At 41.0% G+C, this 22611-nt stretch overlaps 1 protein-coding gene across 5 annotated transcripts in view; it reads left to right on the forward strand.

The window, feature by feature from the left end:
* The window catches only part of RAPGEF4 (Rap guanine nucleotide exchange factor 4), a 290032-nt gene that overhangs the window by 52980 nt on the left and 214441 nt on the right, over positions 1–22611 (forward strand). For 3 of the 5 annotated variants that reach the window (XM_086718909.1, XM_086718910.1, XM_086718911.1), the window contains one exon: positions 13677–13823. In XM_086718909.1, coding sequence (XP_086575035.1) covers positions 13677–13823 — 147 coding nt within the window. Of the gene's footprint in view, positions 1–13676; positions 13824–20334; positions 20354–20388; positions 20611–22611 lie in introns of those variants that run through there. The other 2 variants (XM_086718917.1, XM_086718913.1) reach the window with 2 other exon arrangements.

The raw sequence follows: 22611 nt of genomic DNA on the forward strand, positions 1-22611 counted from the left end.
TGAGGGTTTCCTGGGTGGCTGAGTCAGTTAAGGGTCCAACTTTTGATCTCAGCTCGGTTGCTGATTTCAGGGTCATGAGTTCAAGCCCTACATTGGCCTCTGCTCTAGGTGTAAAGCCTACTGAAAAAAATGTGGTGACTCATGCAAGTTCCCTCTTTCTGGTATGTGTCATCTTTTCAGATTTCCCCATGTCTCTTATCTCTGCACACCTTCCACCTGCAGACTGCTGTCCTGGAGGGTATCCTCGGGCTCCTTGCCCAGGGCTGTTCCTGATGTTTACCTTAACCGGGTCTCACTTGTGTGGAAGTGTGGAGGGGACAGGGCCTGTAGAGAATGGTTCTCCTTGCTCCTCCAGGTGGTTGTGAATGAGTGCTGATGGAGAGAGGGGAAGAACTGGAAAGAGATGGTGAGGAAAGAGAGGAAAGGGGACAAAGATGAGAATTAAGGGGGAGAAAGGTGAGAAGGAAAGGGAAAGAGAAGAAGGAAAAAGGCAGAGCAGATGTACCTAAGGGATGATAAATAACATCAGCATGAATATACTGACACATCAAATGTTCAAAGCTGACATGAGATTTTGATGGTATTAAGATAGTATGGCCAGAAGCTCCTGGAATATTGCCCTGGACCAATTTTCTCATCATGGGGTTCTAGCAAGAATAGATGAGTAACACTTTGTTATTAACTGTGGGGTTTTAAAATCTTAACAGACTTTTAACTTTAGCTGTGGTTTTGATCTCAGACCCAATTCCTAAGCTGGGCTTGGTCTTCTCTTAAGTTGTTAGGAGTTACTAGCTTTATACCAGATCTGGTTTACTGCCTCCTGTGTACTTCACCCCACACTGTCCAACCAGGGTTTTCTGGATTGATTTATATCACTAAGATATACGGAAGAGAAAGCTCATTGATGTCTACATCCTTCACCTCTCCAAAGAGGAGTCTGAGAAACAGAGAGGGCCCAGCCTTCCAGCCAACTCAGACGGTCACCCGCAGGACATGGTTACAGCCACCTGGGAGAAAGAAGCTAAAGAGAATGAGCAAGATGGCTGAACCTCCTCCCATGGCAAGTTGCTTGACAGGGAGAAATAAAAAAGCCACTTCCACCTGTGCTAGCCTTGTAAAGGGCCCTGAATCTCTGCCCTCCAGTAATATGACCAAATCAGGGTGATTAGTAAGCCAATCAGAGTAGTTCTCTCTATAAGTCAAAGTTCTCCAGAGAAATAGAACAAATAAAAGATAGACAGATAGATAGGAATTTATTTTAAGGAACTGGCTTATGTGACTGTGAGGGCTGGTAAGTTTGAAATCCATATGGCAAGCCAGCAGGCCGGCCATCAGGCAAAAGTTGATGCTGCAGTCATCAGTCTGAAAGCTGGAAACCCAGGCAGAATTCCTGTGTGGTAGTCTGGAAACAGAATTCTGTCTTCTTTGCGAGACCTCAAGAGAAACATGTTTGCTCTTAAGTCCTTCAGTTGATTGGATGAAACCCACCTGCATTATGGAGGATAATTTGCTTCATTTAAAGTCTACTGATCATAAATGTTAAAGATGTCTAAAAGATATTTTCACAGCAAAATATAGACTAATGTTTGACTAAACAAACTGGTTGCCATATTCAAGTCAACACATAAAATTAACTATCAGCTGCCTCAGTTGGGAGTGAAATGGGGTTGGATAATGGGCCATGGGAGGAGAAGCAAGGAAAGACCTACAATTCCTACCCCTTGAGACCAGCAACAACTTTGCCAAGTGCCTTCACTGTGTTATACTTGCTAGGGATTCTGTGTGCATTAACTGAGTTCATCTTTTGGCATTCATGTTCTGTTTTACAACTGGGCTTGGAAACAAAGCTCAGCAACATCAGGTGTAACTTTCCCTGGGTCATACAAATGTATGTGGCCAAGTGAAGATTTGAATTCAGGTCTGACATATTCCAAATTTCACGTTCTTCCTGCTGCTCACACAGGAAAAAAGGTGAGCAGGGAAGTAAAAGAAAAAAAAAAGAAAAGTTAAGAGACTAAGATAGTGAAGGAAAAAGAAAGGAGGTAACAGCACAAAAGAGCGAAATCTTTATAAGTGGGTAGGGCAGTTTCTTGCTAGCCTGACCCTCCATTTTCATTCAAGTCTCTTAGTGGCCTTTCTTCTCATCAGAGGGTCAGAAATCAGAGATGGTGATGATAAATTCCCAAACTTAGAATCTCTAAGTTTCAGACATACCCTCAGTGGGGTGTTAGCTGAGCCAGAATGGCAGGATAAGAGCAGGAATAGATCATGGTAATGGAGCGCCCACTACAGGTAGCTGTGTGAAAAGCACTTTTCAAGCATTTTTTCATTGGCTATTAAGCTACAGCCCCCTTCCCCACCCCTGTTTAGTGCTATTATTAGTGTCACTTTACAGGTAGATGCTAAATAACTCTCCCAAGGTCACTCATCCATTAGGTATCGGAGCCAGTTCTTTGAGATTCTGAGGCTGAAGTTCTTGACCATTATGGCTGTATAGGTGCCAAGCAGAAGTAATAATGAATGTGGGGAGAAGCTTTTCCCCTGCAGCTCAGGCAACCACCCGCTGATTCCAGCTCAGAGCTCCACACCTCTCATCTCCAAGCCACCTTGCAGATGTTTGCTGCACCTGAGACATAATATCAGGGAAGACCCACTTCTCACACTCTGCTGGGCTGCCCCTGGATGTGGGTTCCTCCTTCCACCACCTTTTAGATCAGTTAAATGAGCATGGTCCATCCCTTCAAAAGGTTTCTAGGCTAGAAGGTGGGGTAGATAAGTATGGGTGATAGGGGAGGGAGATTGAGGTACTATGTCCAAGGTGGAGGTGATAGGGTTAGAGTTTGGGTTGATAGGATGTATGGGGGCTGAGAGAAAGTGGGGATCTGGACTTGGTTAAAGAGGTGGATGGTGATGCCAGAAATTGAAATAAGGGCACATAAGAAAGAAAGCCCTTCACAGATTCTCATACAGTGTTTCTATGTCATATATTTATTAGGCATTATTGATCTGATGGAATTTTTTTTCTGAACAAAATCACCCTTTTATATGGTGATAGGAAGCGATAACTATACATAAATTTGAAGAATACAAATGGCATAAATATTTTATTTGGCTCAGAAATTTATATTACCTTTCTGCCTGTTTTAATATAATACTACTTTTTCTGCCTTTTCATCATTCCCTTATACTTTTTTGCTCACTGGATTAAAAAAGCACAGCTTCTTGCCTTCTGTATGATTGGTTTTGCAGGTTCTTCTTGAATTCTTTGGACTCCAGGTTGAGGGGTCACACTTATCTCCCATTAGTGGTATCCTACGAGCATAGTTATAGTAACTCTCATCATTTAGAAACCATTTCACTTCCATTGTTTTGTTTGAGCTGCCCTAGTAAGCAGACCCAACTGTGTTGTAACTTACTCAAGTCCCATGTGAATGAGTGGTCTGTTCAAGATGATACAGTGGTGACCCATAGAGCTGGAAATCCCCATGACTTCCTTACTCAATCCAGTACTCTGCTCTTGTCATCCTTACCTTTAGCCAGCATGTGTGGCCATTTGTGTGGATGTCTGTAAGGGGTCTTCAAAGGGTACTTGCTCCCAAGTGCCTACCGGTGTCCATGGGTGGTGGTAATGTATAGATCCTTCTTTGCCCCCTTGGGTCACTGGTGCCCAAGATTCTGAAGAAAGCTGTTGATTCCACATTTTGGAAAAGTATTAAAACCACTCCACTCAGTGGTAATGTAAGCTTCAAGCCCTTTGCTGGGAGGAGGGGATAGAGACAAAGAGCCATTGGACTGTGGGGAACAAGGATGGCTTACCTCCCAGTTTTGCTTGGAGTTGGTCCACCTGGTCAGTTTCAAAACCACAAGTCTGCCAGCTGGGGAGGCATGACTTAGCAGGCAGACTCTTTCTCATCCTGTGGGTCTGCTCCCAACTCAGAGCACATCAGACACTGGTGCACAATCCTACTGGGTGTTGGTTGGAACCAACTTCTCTCCCTCTGACACAGGCCTTTCTGGGAAGAGCCCCAAGCCAACACTGTTCCGCTTCCGTACTTCCATTGCTTTCATTTCTTTTGCTATGGACTTGAAACTGTGTTTGTTCTAAGAATTCTGAGAAATACATAGACTATTCTATTCTGTTATTTCGATGAACTTGTAGAGACAACTATCCTTGGAAATACCTTCCTATGCATTATATTGCTTCTACTACTCCATAAACAAAGCTTACTTCCAAAACACTTGTACCCCATGTCCATATGTAATTGTCAAAGGCGCACCTACCAGCTTTCTAGGCACTTTTCCTGCCTTGAGCATTCTTTGTGTTACCCCTTGAAACTCAGAGTGCTCAGCAAGGGAACCTGCCCACAGACCACGCCACCAACCCACTGTGTCCCAGCTGGCTCACATGTTCACAAAGATTTCTACTTGGCAGCACAGATCCCATCAAGGATTAATCTTTCCCATTCCCGCCAATACCTGTCCCCACCCTCAGTCTCTTACCTAAGCCTAACCAGGACACAAACGCCCTCAGACATCCGCAGTGGAACTCTTGTGCTCAAGAACTTGCCTGTCTTGAGTGCCTATTTAACTACATGGCCTGAAAGTTAGAGAGTTTATGTTCCCACTAGAATGAAAATGCTATCAGTGTACTCTTTTCTTATTAATACTTGAATGGATTTAGAGTGAAAAGTGGATATTGGAATAAATTATACATAATAAGTAATACACGCAAAAACGATAAATAGGCAGTCATACTCAACTCTGTGTGTGTGTGTTTCAGAAAGCGCGTACGCACGCGATTGGGAGAGAGAGAGAGAAAGAGACAAGGTCCTGTTTTTCTCTGCAGATTTTATAAGTGAAGGGCCTTTTTGGCATGGTAAATAATTAAACCCTAGAAATATATAAGGTTTAAAAGTTAATCTTTGCACCAAAAAAGTATATTTTTCCTGTCGCATGAAAGAAGAATTTCTTCTGACTGCTAAGTGACTAGAAGTTCATGCTGCAAAATAGAGAGTAAGATGGTGTATCAATTCATTAAAACTTCTACATCTGTATAACAGATGCTTATGTAAAGTATTTTTACCTAATGCAACACACAGTGGTTATAATCAGACCTCTTTTGAAATCCTCTCTCTGCTACTTCATTGTTGTGTGACCCTAGGCAAGTTAGATTACCTATAAGTTGGGGATTTCTACCTTAAATGAGTCAATGTATACAAACCACTTCGTGGGAAGCTTGGCATAGAGCAGGGGTTCTGGTACTTTTTTCTTACTAATTCCAGAAGGAAAGGTTTGTTGCCTAGAGTGGAGTGCAGCCTGTTGCAATGCCTGCAATGCTCTCATTTTATCACAAGAGGGCAGTGCTAGCATAGAGAAAGCAGGAAATGTACTCGGTATTAGAATGGCAAGCCGTTCACCGATGTTATTCAGCCATTCTCTGGGATCAGAGAACCTGGCTGCTGTTGGCACTTGCACTTTATTCACCCTCTCATCTGTTTCTGTAACATTCTCTGGCAGTTTTTAGTCCAATTTTCGAAAAACGATCTCTCACTGGTACTTCCCCCAAAGTAAAATGTGCTTTTATTTGCCCTCTTTTTGTCTCTACAGCAAAGATGTTTTTAAGCGTTGAATTTTTGTTTATGAAATTTGAAGGACAGACTTGTTTCTCTATCATGTGGCTCTCTCTATCATTCTCTGTCTTTCTGTCTTAGCCTGTCTGATTCTCTCATTTACTCTCGTTTCACCCCATTATTTTCAGACAGAGAACATTGCTATCATCAGGGAACATTTTCTGAACACATTTAATGAGCCCATGAAACGTGAAAGGAGCCAAGTCCATAGTGGTGGTTTATGATCTCTTATTACTTGTCTGTTCAGGTCATGTTATTTGTTAGGAACCCATCCGGAGTTTATTTAGCATCCTGCGCGAGGCTTCTACACACTGTGTTTAGTTTTGTTGCCATGTAATTCTTTGTTTGGGTGGATGCAGGACTGAGCCACGGTGCAGGACAGATTGGCTTTCTGCTGAAATGAAGCTGGCCTCCCTGATTCAGTTATTGGAATGCTAATGCTAGTCCCTTCTCATGTTCTCATCGAAACTTCCTGCAGCCAGCTTGCCTGATCTCGTTAAGCTGTGTCTAACACTGTGATTCCAGGGAAGTGCTGTAAAAGTAACAAATCTGTCTTTGCTGTCTGTTAGAAAAAAAACACATTTGACTTGGAAGTATTTTGCCTTTGTGCTTGGCAATAAACTCTTCAGACAGCACTTACAATTTAATGTCTTGACAAATTTTTATTTTTTAAAAAGACTTGCAGCATTCAGTAAATTCCAATACTAAATTCAAGCTCATGAAATAGACCCAGGCACTACCAAACTTAATGGCAAGTATTGGCCCTAGTCCTAAAATAAAAATATTGTCAAAATATTTGCTTTGTAAGAATTTACATTTCAGGGTCTGTGCACTTAAAGGACCAATTTGTTCGCTGATGTTAACCCAACATGTATCCAAAACAATAAATATGCCATGAGACAGTTAACTTTTCTTGAGCTATTAATACAGAGTGATTTAGATATACTTACTAAAAAAATCTGATACCCCTTGAAGTTAAAGGACAGTTTAAGGAAAAAAAATCTTGATGTACTGATCAGAGAGAATTCTTATGTCTGTTTGTTGATTGCTAATTATTTTAAATTTCATCAGGCTGTAACTTGTGTAAGTTGGATTTCTGTGGATGCGTATAGACATTTGCAAAGCACGTGTTTATTACCTCTGATATCAGTGATAACAGCCATTGGCTTTCTTAACACCGTTCCTATTTTCATAGTGTAGCTTTGTTTATAGCGTAACAAACAAATAAAATGCTTCATATGAGAACACCTGCTTTAAGAAAACCTAGCATATCATAATTCAGATGTACAAAGCAGATAAATTAAGGGGTGATTAGTAGCAGCACAAAAGGATTCTTTGATTTTCAGCAGGATTCATCAGAAGGGTTCCTTTGAATGCAAGCTCCCCCAGAGAGCTGAAGTGTTTTGCAGATCATTCAAACCACTTGACATCCAGACTGGGAGACAGAGAAACTTAGAATTTAAGTGTTGAAAAACCATTGTTCATTGAAGATTAACACAAAATGAATGTAGAGGTTCTCTGTTCTTTCAATAATAGAAAAATGTAATTTGCTTTTTAGTAATATGGTTAACCTAAATGTGTATATAAACATGACAAAGTCAGAAATACTATTTTCCATTATTTATGGAGCACCTACTATGTGCTAGGAACCATCCTTGACTCTGTGTGTTGTTTTATTTATATTTAATCCTGCTTGTGCCCATTTCACAAATGAGGATATTAAGCTTCCTGGGATCATTTTACCCAAAGCTGCAAGACCATGATAATTGGCAGAGAACAGTTTTGAATCTAGGTCTACGAGGGCTGTACTTTTGTCACTACACTCCAGGGAAGTTTCCTGCTGAGCTTGGAGTGTTCTGACTCTCGGTGCCGCCACATGCGTGTCCTTTGCCTAATACTCCCTGCCTTCCATCAGGGTGACTTTACTGACGTGTTTGTTAACCTACTTAACACGAACGTTTATGAATGGAGATAACCAGACCCTGCCTATGCCACTGAAATACATACTGTGCCAAGATAATGTTCACGACTTCAGTTGGTGCTTAGCTGGGCAGAGGAGGTGAGCCTGAAAACTGGAGGCCGTCTATGGTGGAGGTAGGAGCTGTCTACAGGGCATGTTCAGGTATGCCGGGCAGGACATGGAACGTGACTGAACACTGGAGCAGCGCGGCCCCCAGGTTAGTAGAGCGCAGGATGGGGTAGGTCTAACTAATGGTAACATGATGGGCTATAACTTGGTGATGAGCAGGGAGTCAGGAAGTGGGCCCAGTGATGGAAGTGGGCAGCCAGGTGGGCTGACGAACAGGCCTGGCCACAGAAGGATGTTGCCATACATGTGTGTATGGCAAGGATGCTGGTGAGGGCTGTCAGAACTAGACGGCCATTTTGAAAAGAATTAAGATACCAGATAGGTTATTAAGGCAGAGACACAGAAAGAAAGGCAGTAACTCCATTCTCCCACTGAGGTAGGAACTCCGTTGTTAGCAACTGGGGCACAGGATCAGAGTAGGAATAACTAATGATTGCTTACATTTCTCCTAATGAGTTAAGAGGTTGGTGCCCTAGTCTGGGATGGATTTGATCCTCTCAATGAGGGCCAAGTGGACCCCAGTAATGAAAGGAGGGTTAGAGAGGGAGCAGTGCTGTTTTCTATTTTCCTGGAGATTGGGACTTAATATATATAGATAAATGTATGTAAATAAAAATACAGATTGACTGACTGAAGGAAAAAACCTGTGTGGATTTAATTATTACTTTAATTGATTTTTCTACTGAGCCTTGGCAAGTGGTACTTAACATCTCATATGATCATTTCAGAGGTATATGCAGAGGTGATTAGACTTACTAGTTCTCGTCTGAACTCCTACTCACTAGCCATGCTCCTGGACAAATTCCTGAACATCTCTGGGACTGATTTTCCTCAGCCTGTGAAATAGCCATGATGTTGCAGAATTGTTCGAATACTGCCATCAGTAAGAATACCCACAATTTATTAAACATTTCTTTTCAGTCAGGCTCTGTGTGAAGCAGTTCAAATGCATTATCTCATTTAACTGTTGTGAGGAATAAATAAGGCATCACAGTCAAGATACTGGCTTAGTGCACTCACACACGTGGAGATCCATGTACATGCTGACGCACTGTAGAATGTGTACCATTAAGGATAAGTTGGTTATTAAGTGTTTTAGAGGATAAGAGAAGGAGTGACCATGTTGACTGATAGGTGAAAGAGAGTTGCATGAGATTGGAGGAAGAAACCAGATGACATGTCAGTGACATGCCACAGGTCACTCCTTTTTTGAGCGCCCATGACCCCTACTTATATAGTAGAATTGGCATCAATTCTAATAAAGACCCAATATGCTTTACTAATAACACGAGGAAGTCTTTCCCTGTGTCATCCAGGGGATCTTGCACTTACTGTGTGTCTGCTGCAAAGCAGTAAGTGATAAGCTGGTCTCTGCCCCTTTTACAGAAGTCCCTTTGGGAGTGCCGGTTCAGCCCTGTGCCTCCCCAAAGGTCTCAGTGTAACATAGGACTCACAGCCATGTTTGGCTAACCTAGTTGCTTGTTTTGGGTTTCCCTGGAATTCCACCTAGAGCCTACGATTGAGCTGTAAGTGGTTATTTTTGAAGATGACCCCAGGAAGCCTTGTAAGGAAGTGGAAAAGTGAGACATGGAAGGAGGGAAAGCCAATAAAAGTGTGTTAAGATTTCAACTGGACTCACTCTTCCAGGCAATCCTCCACGAACTGTGTAGAGTTAGGAAGCTCGGGTATTTATCTTCCTCCTCTCATGCCTCTTTGGTGGAGGTTGCCTCTTGCAGGCATCGAGTGCCCAGCACTCTGCCCTCAGGTGGAGCAATGCAGATGCCTGAGAGAGGAAGCCACACGTGTGTATTGCAACTGTCCCGAAAGCTACAATGACTTTGGGGGTGGGGTGAGGTGAAGAGTAGGGAGGAGTCCAGCAGGACTCCAGTAGCATCTGCTCAATCTACCTTCCTATGTTGAAGACACTCAGAGTTTTAAATCTACATTTCATATTTGGAAATCCTTAAATTGCCATCTTATCAAAATAGAACATTTCTTTGCTTCTGTTAATATTTTATATTCCCTGAGCAGGTGCTGACCAGTGTCTTCAGTCTCTGTGTCACTATAAATATTTTCTTTCTGCACATTAATCTGAGAATGAGCAGAAAATAAAATAATGTGAATAGTCTCTATTGAACATGTATGGAGACATGAGCAGATCTTTAGAGTATGTGTAAACTTTTTTATTTAAAAAATTTAAATTTATTTTTGAGACGGGGAGGGGCAAAGAGAGAAGGAGACACAGAATCCGAAGTAGACTCCAGGCTCCAAGCTGTCAGTACAGAGCCCGACACGGGGCTCTCACCCATGAACCTTGAGATCATGACCTGAGCCGAAGTTGGACGCTTAACCAACTGAGCCGAGCCACCCAGGCGCCCCTAGAGTATGTGTAAACTTTAAAGAAATAGTAATATTACATTCAGAAATAGATACTTACAGCCCCAGCCAAAGGCATGCATTCAGCCTATCTGCAGGGGTTCAAGGTTGGAATTCTGACCATAGGGATCTGGTTAGATGTTAGTGTGGACCAAAGTCAGAGGGCTCCCACCTCATTGACTTACATTCATTCAACGTTTCAGTGTACGTATTCAGCAACCTATCTTGGCTCTGTTAAATGAGAGAACATTAGATTGCAAATTTCTCTTTTGATAATTCTCTTCTAAGCACATTGCAAGGCCCTGTCTGAGATTCAGAAAATAACATTCATGGACTATAAAGATAGTAATTAATTTTTAGAGTGAAAATGTTTTTCTCAGGACCTGCCTCTTCCCAGTGCCCAACCCATACTTCCCAAACCCATTCAGATTTCTAGGTACATTTGTCCTAAAAATAGTGAGTCTGCTGAAAGCTACGTTTGAACTTAGAAGTAATTCTCCTTCCAGGCGAGGTTTTCTACTCCTAACTTTAAGATCCTGCCTTGTGTTTGTGACTCCCTGTCTTTAAACTTAAGAAGACCAAAAGAAGACATCCAGATGGCCAACAGGCACATGAAAAGATGCTCAGCATCGTTCCTCATCAGGGAAATACAAATCAAAACCACACTCAGATATCACCTCATGCCAGTCAGAGTGGCCAAAATGAACAAATCAGGAGACTATAGATACTGGAGAGGATGTGGAGAAACGGGAACCCTCTTGCACTGTTGGTGGGAATGCAAACTGGTACAGCCACTCTGGAAAACAGTGTGGAGGTTCCTCAAAAAGTTAAAAATAGACCTACCCTATGACCCAGCAATAGCATTTCTAGGAATTTACCCAAGGGATACAGGAGTGCTGATGCATAGGGGCACTTGTACCCCAGTGTTTATAGCAGCACTCTCAACAATAGCCAAACTGTGGAAAGAGCCTAAATGTCCATCAACTGATGAATGGATAAAGAAATTGTGGTTTATATACACAATGGGGTACTACGTGGCAATGAGAAAAAATGAAATCTGGCCTTTTGTAGCAACGTGGATGGAACTGGAGAGTGTGATGCTAAGTGAAATAAGCCATACAGAGAAAGACAGATACCATATGTTTTCACTCTTATGTGGATCCTGAGAAACTTAACAGGAACCTATGGGGGAGGGGAAGGAAAAAAAAAAAGAGGTTAGAGTGGGAGAGAGCCAAAGCATAAGAGACTCTTAAAAACTGAGAACAAACTGAGGGCTTATGGGGGGTGGGAGGGGGGGAGGGTGGGTGGTGGGTATTGAGGAGGGCACCTGTTGGGATGAGCACTGGGTGTTGTATGGAAACCAGTTTGACAATAAATTTCATATATTAAAAAAGAAATAAAATAAAATAAACTTAAGAAGACCACATATGAAGGAGGAAATGTGGGAAGGATGGGTTCCATGTTCAGTTCTGGTGGGAGAGTGAGGGACACTGGAAATGGGCCAAGATGATCAAAGGGCCGAGGCTGGGTGCGCCTCCTTGCAGAGGTCTTGACACGTGAGGTCAAGACATGTGTCTTGACACTTGGCACCCGGCAGGGCACTGGCAGCACTAACAGGACTAATGTAGTGAGATGTATAATGCACGGGTAATTGTTAAACTCTCCAGGGGAGAGCCGAGAATACCTTCAATCCTTTGTCCATCACGAGAGCTGTTCACTAGCGAGAAGCCAGGCTCATGTGACTTTCACAGCCTACGTCTTTCTTTGTATACCTCTTGGTGACAAACTACATAGCCAGGGATAGGAGGTGAGAGAGGAGAAGACTGTTTATAATCCATAAAAATCTACAACTAGCTCACAAATAACAGATCGTCACAGTTCCTTTGCATTATACTTTGTGGATAACCTTAGATATTTCAGCTACGTGAACAGTGGCAGGAGTAATATTAATGGTTCCATACCTGTCAAGCTTTAAAATAGAATTTTACACTGAAGGTACAAATTAGGCAAAAGAAGCCTTTCCAAAGGGTGCAGATGATAAAGTAGGCCAGTAGGATTCTCAAGGGAACCTGATATTCTAGAGAATTTATGGAAGTCTGTGATTCATCATAATCCCTCTTGTCCTTTTACCAGAGTTTGAAAATTACTCAGAGATACCTAACTCGCTGAATATTGATATTTCGGTTCTGGGGATATTTTTCTGACTGAATTTGTCTGCAACTGCCTCTCTAGAAAATTTATTAGTAAACTATTCATACATTTCCCCCCAATCTTTCATTCTTTTCTGAGATATTATTGATTTTATTTTCCTAAACACAATTTTATATGGTAATATCTGGGCAGAAGCAATTTGCTATGGTTCAAGGAACTGGATTCTTATGGGCATTTGTCTTAGTAATGTGATTACAGAGTCACTAACTTGATCTTAATAACGTTTGCTTATTATCGTGTCTTAAATGCATGAAAGGAAAACTGTTTTCTAACTCAGAGGATTACCCTTGTGTATCTCCGTTAGTTGATAATGCCCTGCAAAATTAATGTCCAGGTGGCTTTGAGTGGCTATTGCATTATTTGAAACTAGTTAGGATTAAATGCAAATATTATCACCAATGTTGCATGCAGATTGGAAATTACTTTTTTAGTATACCTTAAGAAACTTTTAAATCACTGATTCACAGCAGTTTATAAACTGGCCACGCTGCACTTCATCTGATGCTGTTTCTACTCTATTGTGGCTGCAGGAGGCAGCATGATACAAAAGGCTTGGAATCTATAGTCAGAAAACCGTGGTTAGAATCTGACTGCCTTACTTATTATTTGTGTGAACTAGGGCCGTGTTAATCAACTACCCTGACCCTCAGTTTCCTCATCTCTTCAAGACAGGCTGACATACAAGTACCCCCATTCTAGTTTCCTATTGAAATATTGTAACTGCAACCTTCTCAGTAAAAATCTCTGTTCGTTTTCAAAAGATTCCCTCCTTTTTTTCTTAAAGCAGATAGTAGTCATATAAAAAGATAATACTGTCCACAAAAAGACTTGAAGCAGGTTACTGCTAGCAGCTTTATTCATAATCTGCCTAAACTAGGAACAGTCCAAATGTTCACAAATAGAACAATAGGTAAGCAAATTGTAACATATCCATGCAATGGAGAATTACTCGTCAGTAAAAGGAAAAAAAATTACTGATCCATGAGACAATGTGGATGAATCTTAGAGACATTATGTGGAGCAAAAGAAGCCAGACACCAAAAAGAGCATATTGTCTGACTCCTTTCACATGAAGTTTTAAAACCAGCAAAACTCCTTTATGGTGATAGAAATCAGAATACTGATTACCTCTGAAGGGAGGGTCTTGATTGGAAAGGGGCATGAAGGAAATTTTGGGGTGATAGGGATGTTCTATGTCTTGATTTTGGTGATGATTACGCAGGTGTATATATTTGTCAAAACTTGATGAACTGTGCAGTTGAATCGCGTGCTTTATTGTGTATAAGTTAAACTTAAATTCAAAGAAAAGACAACTCACCCATGTCGGTTAAACGTTTAGTGTTCTCATGACCGATTTTTGGGATTCTCAGGATGCAGTGACCATCTGTACCCTGGGAATTGGGACAGCCTTTGGAGAGTCCATTCTGGACAACACACCCCGCCATGCGACCATCGTTACCAGGGAGAGCAGTGAACTGCTCCGCATCGAGCAGAAGGACTTCAAGGCTCTATGGGAGGTGAGCCCCAAGGCTTCTCTGTCAATTAACGTAGTTGCGGAAAAGAAAAGGAGCTGCCACGTGGATAATGGCATTACAGTCAAGCCTTAATGTGTTCTGTTCCGAGCTGGTAGATGGAATTTAATTTTCAAAACTTGTTTTTGAAATGAGTGAGTGAAAAAGCCATTATGACATAAGACATCCCCACCCCCGCCTTTTTTTTTTTAATTTAGTGCTTGCTCAATTTTCTGTAGTTTGACATACCTTATAATTATTTCTTGAATGACCATAGACTGTTTTATGTATTTCCTCCTTCCTATTCCACAGATGTATTCTTAACCAGGGAACAAAATACTTTGACATTTTCTTTTGCATTTTAAAAATCATCATTGACATGTTTCCTGGTAAAGTGGAATGAATGGGGTTAACACCTGCTTCTTTTAAATGCTTTTAAAAATGATGTGCCCTGCAATAAGGTATGGGAAATGAGGGACATAAAGATGTCTGGTTACTTGCCAACTTCAGAATGCATTGGTGGCACAGCGGTGGATGGATGCGACCGGTGCTGGTGGCTTTTGCATTTACCACTGCTTACCAGCGCCCCTTCGGGTATTGCACTCATTTGCAAGAAGTAGGGGGAATAAATCATCTTATATGTAGTAATGGCAAATGGAGCACTTAGAAAGGCCCAGCTAAACCTTGCATCTTTTACACTCATTCCTTTTCAGTTCTGCAAGCTTCTGATTTTAACCTGTGGTTGTTCCTTATCTTTGTCTTTGGCTCAGTATGTCCAAGTGTTAACCCATCGAGCTGGCAGGCTTTGCAACTTGTCCCGGTGTGGCTAAGATTTTAAACTTGATCTTAAAAGAATTTTGTGTAATCAAATAGTTTCCTCCAGAGCCAAACAAATGACAGATGCATTAAGGGAGCAAACCTGCAGGTGAATGAGTGATGCTTTGCCTTAAAAGTCCTGCAAAGCCTTGGAAGGCCTTGGTGGTAAAACCTGTTACTTTTATTCTTGGCAGTAGTGAATAAATTGCGGGGTTGCTTGTTTGAAATGTTCCTCTTAGAAAATATTAAAGAGCTCCAACTGCTCTGTAAAGTTCAGAGACAAAAGCTAGTTTTAGGAAGGCAAAGCTGAAGTAGGTTTGCATGAGGTGTGTGTGGAGAGGTTTTCTGTCAATTAAAAGGGACCAAGCTTGAGGCAAATAAGCCTTTTTTTTTTTTTTTTTTTTTTTTGGATCTTTCATTTTTAAAAGGTAAACTGAACAAGTCTTTTCCAAAAAAGAAAATTTGGAAAACTGGCTTAAGAACAAAAATGATTTCCACCTGTGATGTATGTCATTATAACTGCTTTTGTCTGTTATGACTTTTTCAAGTTGCTCATCGAGGATAGTTTGTGGAAATATTTAAAATTTTATTTTAATTAGGAGCCCTCAGTACTGTGAAGGAAGTTCCTGAGAAGTAGCTACCTGTGAACATTTTCGAAAAACTTATTATTATTAGGAAAATTTTCAAACATACAGAAAACCAGAAAGGATAATACAGTGAACACCCATACACCCCCACTTAGTTTGGCAGTTGCTGACATATAGCCATATTTGCTCCATCTTTTTTTTTTTTTTTTGCTGAACCACTTTAATGTAAATGACAGACATTATGACATTTCATCATAAATATTCAGCATAATCCTAAGAAAAATAGAATATCCTGTCACATACCCAATAATACCATTATTTCACTTACAGTACTAAAGATAACATCCTAATATCTAATATCCAGTCCGCGGTTCAGGTTTTCCCATAAATACCCATAAATAAATATTCAACACATATCCTTTATATCTGTTATATTTCAAACCAGGTTCAAATAAAGAACCACGTCTTACATTTGATTGTTGTATCTGAGTCTCTGTCTCTGTCCCTCTCTCTCTCCCCCCCACTCCTTCTCTCTCTCTCCCGTTCTCTCCCCCCCCTCCACCCTCCCTCTCTCCCTTCTTTCCTTTCTCTGTCTCTCTCATCCTTTCCATGGCATTGGCTTGTTAAAAAGGCTGGGTTAGTTTCTCCCAAATTCAATATTTGTTTGATTATTTTCTCATGGTATCTTTTTGTACCCCTGTTCCAGGGTTTTCTATAAAAGGAAGTTAGAGCTAAAAGCTTGATTAGATCAGATCAAACATTTTTGTCCAGAAAGCTTCAAAGGTGATAATAAGTACATCAGGAAGTTCATCATGTCTGGAGGCTTTACTATCGGTGATGCATTAGTGTTATTAGTTTGCGTGTGTCGGTAGACTTCAGTTGAATACATTTTAGTACTATTTTCCACAGATATTTCCCTTAAAGGAAAATTATTAAATGGGGGTATTGATATTGAGGGTGATTTTGGTATCCCCAACCTTGCCACATGATTCTGCAGTTCAGTGGATCCAACCCTTAAAGTGTAACCTCAGTGCAGATTTCTGATGTCCCCTGCCAGTGACTTAATTGAGCTGAAATGAAAGGACAGAGTTTTTGTCTGACTTCTTATTTTACAGGTGGGGGACTGGAACCTCATAGGGAGTAAGAGATTAGTCGCATACTTCATTTTATTTGCCTGTTCACGTAACTAAGTTCAGAGTGCAAATTACATGCTCAATCAGCATTTTAACAGGCTAAAATGGAAATGCAAGAAACTCCATCGTCTACCAATCCATGTTAATCAGAACTTTATTAAATGGGCACAATTGTGCATATATATATAGTACATGATAATCCTAAGAAATTGTAAAATTCTAAATTACTTTCTAAATAAAAAAGATCGACTTGTTTATTCTACCATTCGTTTTTTTTTAATTTTTTTCAACATTTATTTATTTTTGAGAGATGGAGAGACAGCGCATGAGTGGGGGAGGGGCAGAGAGAGAGGAAGACACAGAATCTGAAGGCTCCAGGCTCTGAGCTGTCAGCACAGAGCCCGATGCAGGACCTAAACTCACAAACTGTGAGATCATGACCTGAGCTGAAGTGGGACGCTTAACCGACTGAGCCACCCAGGTGCCCCTCTACCATTCGTTTTTTAACAAATACTCATTGAGTGTCTCCTATCAGGTATAGATGCAGCAGCAAACAAGACTGACAGAGCTCTCTCTCTCCAGGAGGACTTCCGTTTTACTTGGAGAACACAGAAAATAAGCTACCAAGTCGTAATAGTATTTCAGAGTATAAAAATCATTATAATTAAGTGTTATTTCTATTTGAATTTGAGGGATCCATTGAGGACACATATGGCACTAATCTGCTAGCAAAATATCTGATATTCAGAATACCTATTCCTTGTTTATGTTAGATAATGGAGTTTATAACTCAGCCATCTATTACACTAGTAAATAATACCCATTAGCAAAATTAAAACCCAAACTCATACTGTCAGCTGAAATCTGAGTGAGATCTGCAAGCCAAGCATTAAAAGGAAAGCATTATGTAGGGAAGGATTCAGGTAGGAGCCTCATCGAACTGTAAGGTGGCAGGAAGAAGGCAGCAGAAAGGTAAGCTGGATAATAGTGCCTCTCTTGTTGGCAAGGTAAGTAACTCAGTGTTGGGCTACAGGTTAGGGATAGTAAAAACTACGTAACCTGAATCATGGGTCTAAATGTGCATGTTCATCTCATTTGACTAATTACTTTTGAAGAATGTCATCCTGGGCCCATTGCATGTCAAGTACCCCCTTGATTAGCTTTGTCTCCTTATCTATGTATGCCCTTGTCACTTAAAGGGGACAAAAGATAAAACCAGGATTCTGAGTTATTTCTTCTCACTCTGAAAGTTACAATCTATAACCACTACCAGGTAGCACAGTCTAAAAGTAGCTCTTTAACAGGCTGAGCAAATAGTCTATTTTAAATCTTACACTTGGGACTTTAATGGCAACACAAAGCTAGGGAATCCTGCTTCCTTTCCTGACCAAAGGCAAGTTTCCTCAGCTCTCTGCAGGAAGAGAACACACTCAGAGACCTACATGTGAGATTTTGAAATCCTATTCAATTTCATCCCGGATACCTCTTGCTTTATATTGTCTATTATGTTGTAAGTCAAGCTGGTAACACCTAGAGTATTTAAAAAAGTGATTCCCATAAATGTAGCCAGAGCATTATTCAATAACCAATACATCAGAAAAAGTATTCCCCAAGATATAACAGAGGTAGCATCTTGATGCTTTTCTTTGCATCCTGCGTCTTTCCTAATGAAAACTATTTTCTTCCCTGTTCTTCCATGTTTCAGTTGCTAATTTATGGTCAGATTTGAGAACGTTGGGTTGCTCCGTCTTAAAACTAGGTCACGTTTTCTTAAGTGAATATGGTAAATTTATTCAGAGTTGGTTGATAATGCATCCCTCCTCTCACGCTTCTGTGATATTAAAACTCAATAAAATATGTGAACCAGTGTATAAAACATCTCATTTTTCAGCAGTATATAGGTGATGGAGGGAGAGAAGGAAGAGGAGAGGAGATAGTTCTGTTTCTGAATCTCATTCAGAAGGAAAATAATTGAAAAGTCTTGGAATGTCACGTTCAATGCTTGAGACAACCATAAATTTAAACTTTGTGCCACTTGTGGCATTGCGTACCCTCCGTGAAGAAGTTAAATGGCAAAGTAGTTAAGCGCAGACTTGGGAGTTTTAAGTCAGTTATTAATATTTGATCCAAGATTGTGTGACTGCTGGTGGCTCTTGGACTAAATGAAGAACTGATTTACTGTCCAATTCCCTGAATTTCTTTGCAGCACATATAGGACAAGAAGGCTTCCAATGGTTACAAATGACTACAACAAGAGTTTTTGTGTTTTTTTGTGTTTTTTTTTTGTTTTGTTTTCTTGTTGACTTTCCATCTAATGCTATATCTGTATGAAGATGCTTTCAGCTTTGTAGCATGTATTGACATCTCTACATAGACTATTCCCAATACATGAAGTTGGATGAGGAGGTGAGTCCGGTGTGTTCAGAGAAGTAGACTCTTGATCAGATTCGTAACAGACACTACTGAGAGGTCCTTGAACTTGTGTGCCACCTCCTGTTTAGCTGTGTTTCAGTTGCATGGACATCATCTGGCCAAAAGCTTTCCTTCACTGTGAGCCATGTTTGGAAATGTTCAACATAACAATATGTGTCTATGAATAAGTCATTTGAAATTTAAAGACAGCAATAAAACTACAGAGTCTAAAAATAAAAGCAGTATTTTAAATTTATAGTCTGACCCATGCCACAATAAAATTGATTTCTTGGCTGTAATTGTTACCCAGAAACTTCTTGGCACATTTTGTGAATTTATTCTAACTGAGGGATCCCATGTCACAGAGAACCATTGCTCTGATGTAATGATTGTTATGGGACAGTTTATTCCCCAAATGTGTCTGTGGCCTCAGCAAATATTGTTAAGTAACTGAAAATCCATTTCATGCTTTATGAGGTACAAAACTGAATGGTAAAACAAAGAAATAGGTGCATGTTTCTATCTTAGGAAAAGAATAGAATTTGTAAACAGGAATATTTCTAAGAGTAATGAATATTGTCGAAGGAATATTTTTACATCTGTCTCTATTCCCTGGTTTTCAGAGTGTATTATTTCTAGATTCTATCAGATACGTTGGCAGTTGTGGGCCTGAAAAGCTTTTTAGCTATTTCCATTTACTGCCTGTCTTGGACTATGCAGGTAGAAAGAGTCCTTTCCCATTAATAATCTTTCAAGCCACTATGAGAATAGGAATTATTGAAATAACAGCAGCTTAGTCTTTGCTGATGCGCTTTAAAAACCTTATCAGAGTAATATACTTCTCAGAGGCATCTGCCCCTGCTTGAATGGACTTGATGTTTCTGTCTGTCTTGGGCTGTCAGAAAAATTAAAGCCAAATACTTAAAACAGAATATCAGAACATAAAAATCTTAGAAGTCCTTTGGATGGTTTTATTACTATGTTTAGCATGCAAACAATTTCTTTTTTCTTTTTTCTTTTCTTTTCTTTCTTTTTTTTTTTAGCATGCAAACAATTTCAAGTTGTTTTGCATGCACTTTAATGGAAGGCTTTCAACATAGGCTGGTATTTCAGGTAAGTATTTAGTGGCCCTGAGCAGTGAGGCAAGACTGCACGACCCATCCTCAGACAGGGATGCCTATCTGTTAACGCACAGGAACCCACACCCTCATCTGAGGACTAGCTGGAACCGAGAGCCAAGGGGCCTGATATCTCCCAAGTCGGGAGTATGTGCTTACTTTTGGCAACTTTGGAGCTTGTGCTGTAGTGTTACTTCCCAGGCCAGAAATTTGCATCAAAGGGCTAAGAAAAATACATCCAAAAATAAACATGAAAGTCAGGATTTCATGCCAGGAACTCCAGCCACACACATCCTGTTGGCTGGTTCTCTTGACTCTCCTCACAGTTGTGATTCTTTTAAACCAAGCGGAAGCCTCCAATGACTTGGACCTTATGTCTGCGCCAGGGTCTTACTCCTCTGTCCTCGAGCTTTTCCATGGAGTGTGGAATGATTCAAATCCAGAAAGGAAGGGAGTGAAGTTACTGGGAGGTAACTACAGTTAAATATATACACACATATATGTATACAGGAAGTCTTTTCCTATTGCCTTCGGCTGCCTGAGCTTTTCTGGAGAACGACCAGCGCCGGGTTTCTCTCTGTGGACTGACATCCTCTGAACACTAATAGATACAAACAGGGAATTATCGGCCATGAAGGTGTATTTTGTTGTCCAAATAAAGGACAGATATTCACTGGATGTCTGGGAACTTTGAGTGACAGAAAAAGAAGGACATATGCTCTACAAGGTCAGAATGTATCTTTTTTTATTCTTTAGTGGGGAAATATTGTATGTCACAGTTTGCATCTTGGTTTGAAGAATTATACTCTGAAGCATCTCTGGCTTTTCTAATTATGTTCCACCAGACCTAAATATGTACAATAGGACTGACATAATTTGATTTCATCTTTATTTGTGATGTGTGTGTGTGTGTGTGTGTGTGTGTGTGTGGAGGGGGGAGTGACGGTTCATCTTTTTGATTGTGAAGGATGTGTTTGTTTAGCCTGAGATCTTAAATATGTTTACAGAAGATAAACAAAGACAGTTGTTCAGAACTAGCCAGTTACATTTATCACATTAATATTAAATGTTGTATGTATTTATCTGGTGACATGCTTGAATGGCATATATTAAAAACAAATTTGGGGCAAGGAAACGGATTGAGAGTGATGGTATTTCATCCCCTGGACGCCCAGTAGGTATCTTGCCTGCCGCTCTCAGACTATATGAAGTCCTTAGTGTTTATGGGAACTCTATTACATTATTGATGACTTGAAGTCAGACCAACTCTGCAAGCTATGATTTCACTGTTTCTCAGAAGATGATCAGGGGGTTGGAACAGATAAAGGCTTGGCTGGCAGGTGCCAGGAATGCCCAGATGCTGCGGGTAGACCTGTTGGCAGGGTGTGCCTGCCCTAAGCAGTGGTCGTCGCTTCTTTATGTCTCTGGGTGTTCATTTCAGGAGTGTGCACAGGATACTGGGATCTTGTACAAGTTGCTGTGAGCAGAGGTTTTCAAATGCCTCCCATGGCCGTGCATTTGCCAGCTTGCCTTTGACCCCTCCCTGCCTCCCACGCCCCGCACTTTTGTCTTGCAGTGGCCCTCATTGCTCCCCTAGCTAACCTACCACACTGCATGCCTCTAAGGAGTTTCTCAACTCCATGTTAATTGATGCCACTTTGAAAATTTCATCTGTAAGAAACTCCCGTCACATTCAACAAACATATGTACTTGGTTCCCACACTGTGGAGGTGTAAAATGTATCACGGCTGTCTGTCTGGCTTACAGTCTAGTGGAGAAGACAGACAAGCACAAACACAAGCCATCCTGATGTAAGACAAACTGGAAAGTACTATAAGAAAGATACAGCATGCTGGAGGACATACGAGGGAAGGGAGGGAGAGATTCATTTCCATCCAGGATATCATTTCATCCGAAGACAAAGAGATCTGGTTCTGAATTCTTATGTGGCTAACAAGGCTGGGTTTCAGCATCCCCAAAGGCTTGGGGTCAGTTCACCAAATTATAACATTTAAGGCAGCTTGTTCCCAAGGGTCTGAGCACGCAGGAGAGGCAGGGCTTCCTCACTCCACTGTCTTGTGCTGTGTTCTGCCTTCTTCTCCTTGTGATTGGCCCTGGCAAGCTTGAATAGGGGTCCGCCTGCCCTCTGAGGGTGTCATGTGTTGTATTTCCAAATGCCTGGCTTTGTGTTTTGTTTGTTGTTCACTCATCAACTGGAGAAATCCGCTCTGAGGTTTAATGGGTCCCCCGGGTAAAGACGGTTCTAGTTGGGAAAACTTTAAGAACTTGAGATTCAGAAAGAACTCGTGGTATGGACTGGGGGATATTGTTAAGCTCTTTAAGTGTAGGAAGCCCTGTGGTCATGGGACTTTTCTGTTCTCATTGGGTCAAATTCCACTCCTGTGTAGTTTCCAGGCTGCCGCGGAGAGGTTAGAGCACAGTCACTGGGACAGGGTGTCTGACACCGAGGAAGGAGCAGCAGGAAATCCTGTCACAACTCAGCCTCTCTGAATTCCTGCAGGCTTGCCGTGGTTGATCTCACTAACCTCAGTGTTTTGAGCTGTCTGGCCCAAACCAATAAATGCAAGACAGACCTCCTAAAGGCTATTGATGTGGTAGAGTGGTCTGGCCTGAAATTCTGATCTATTCCTGGTTTAATCCAGCTCTGCTAGATGACTTTTTGGAAAGCTCTCTAGCTCCTGGGCCACCTAGTTGTATTATAAAGATA

Source organism: Puma concolor, chromosome C1 (assembly GCF_028749965.1).
Source record: "Puma concolor isolate L17-30 chromosome C1, mPumCon1.1.hap2, whole genome shotgun sequence".
Lineage (NCBI taxonomy): Eukaryota > Metazoa > Chordata > Mammalia > Carnivora > Felidae > Puma > Puma concolor.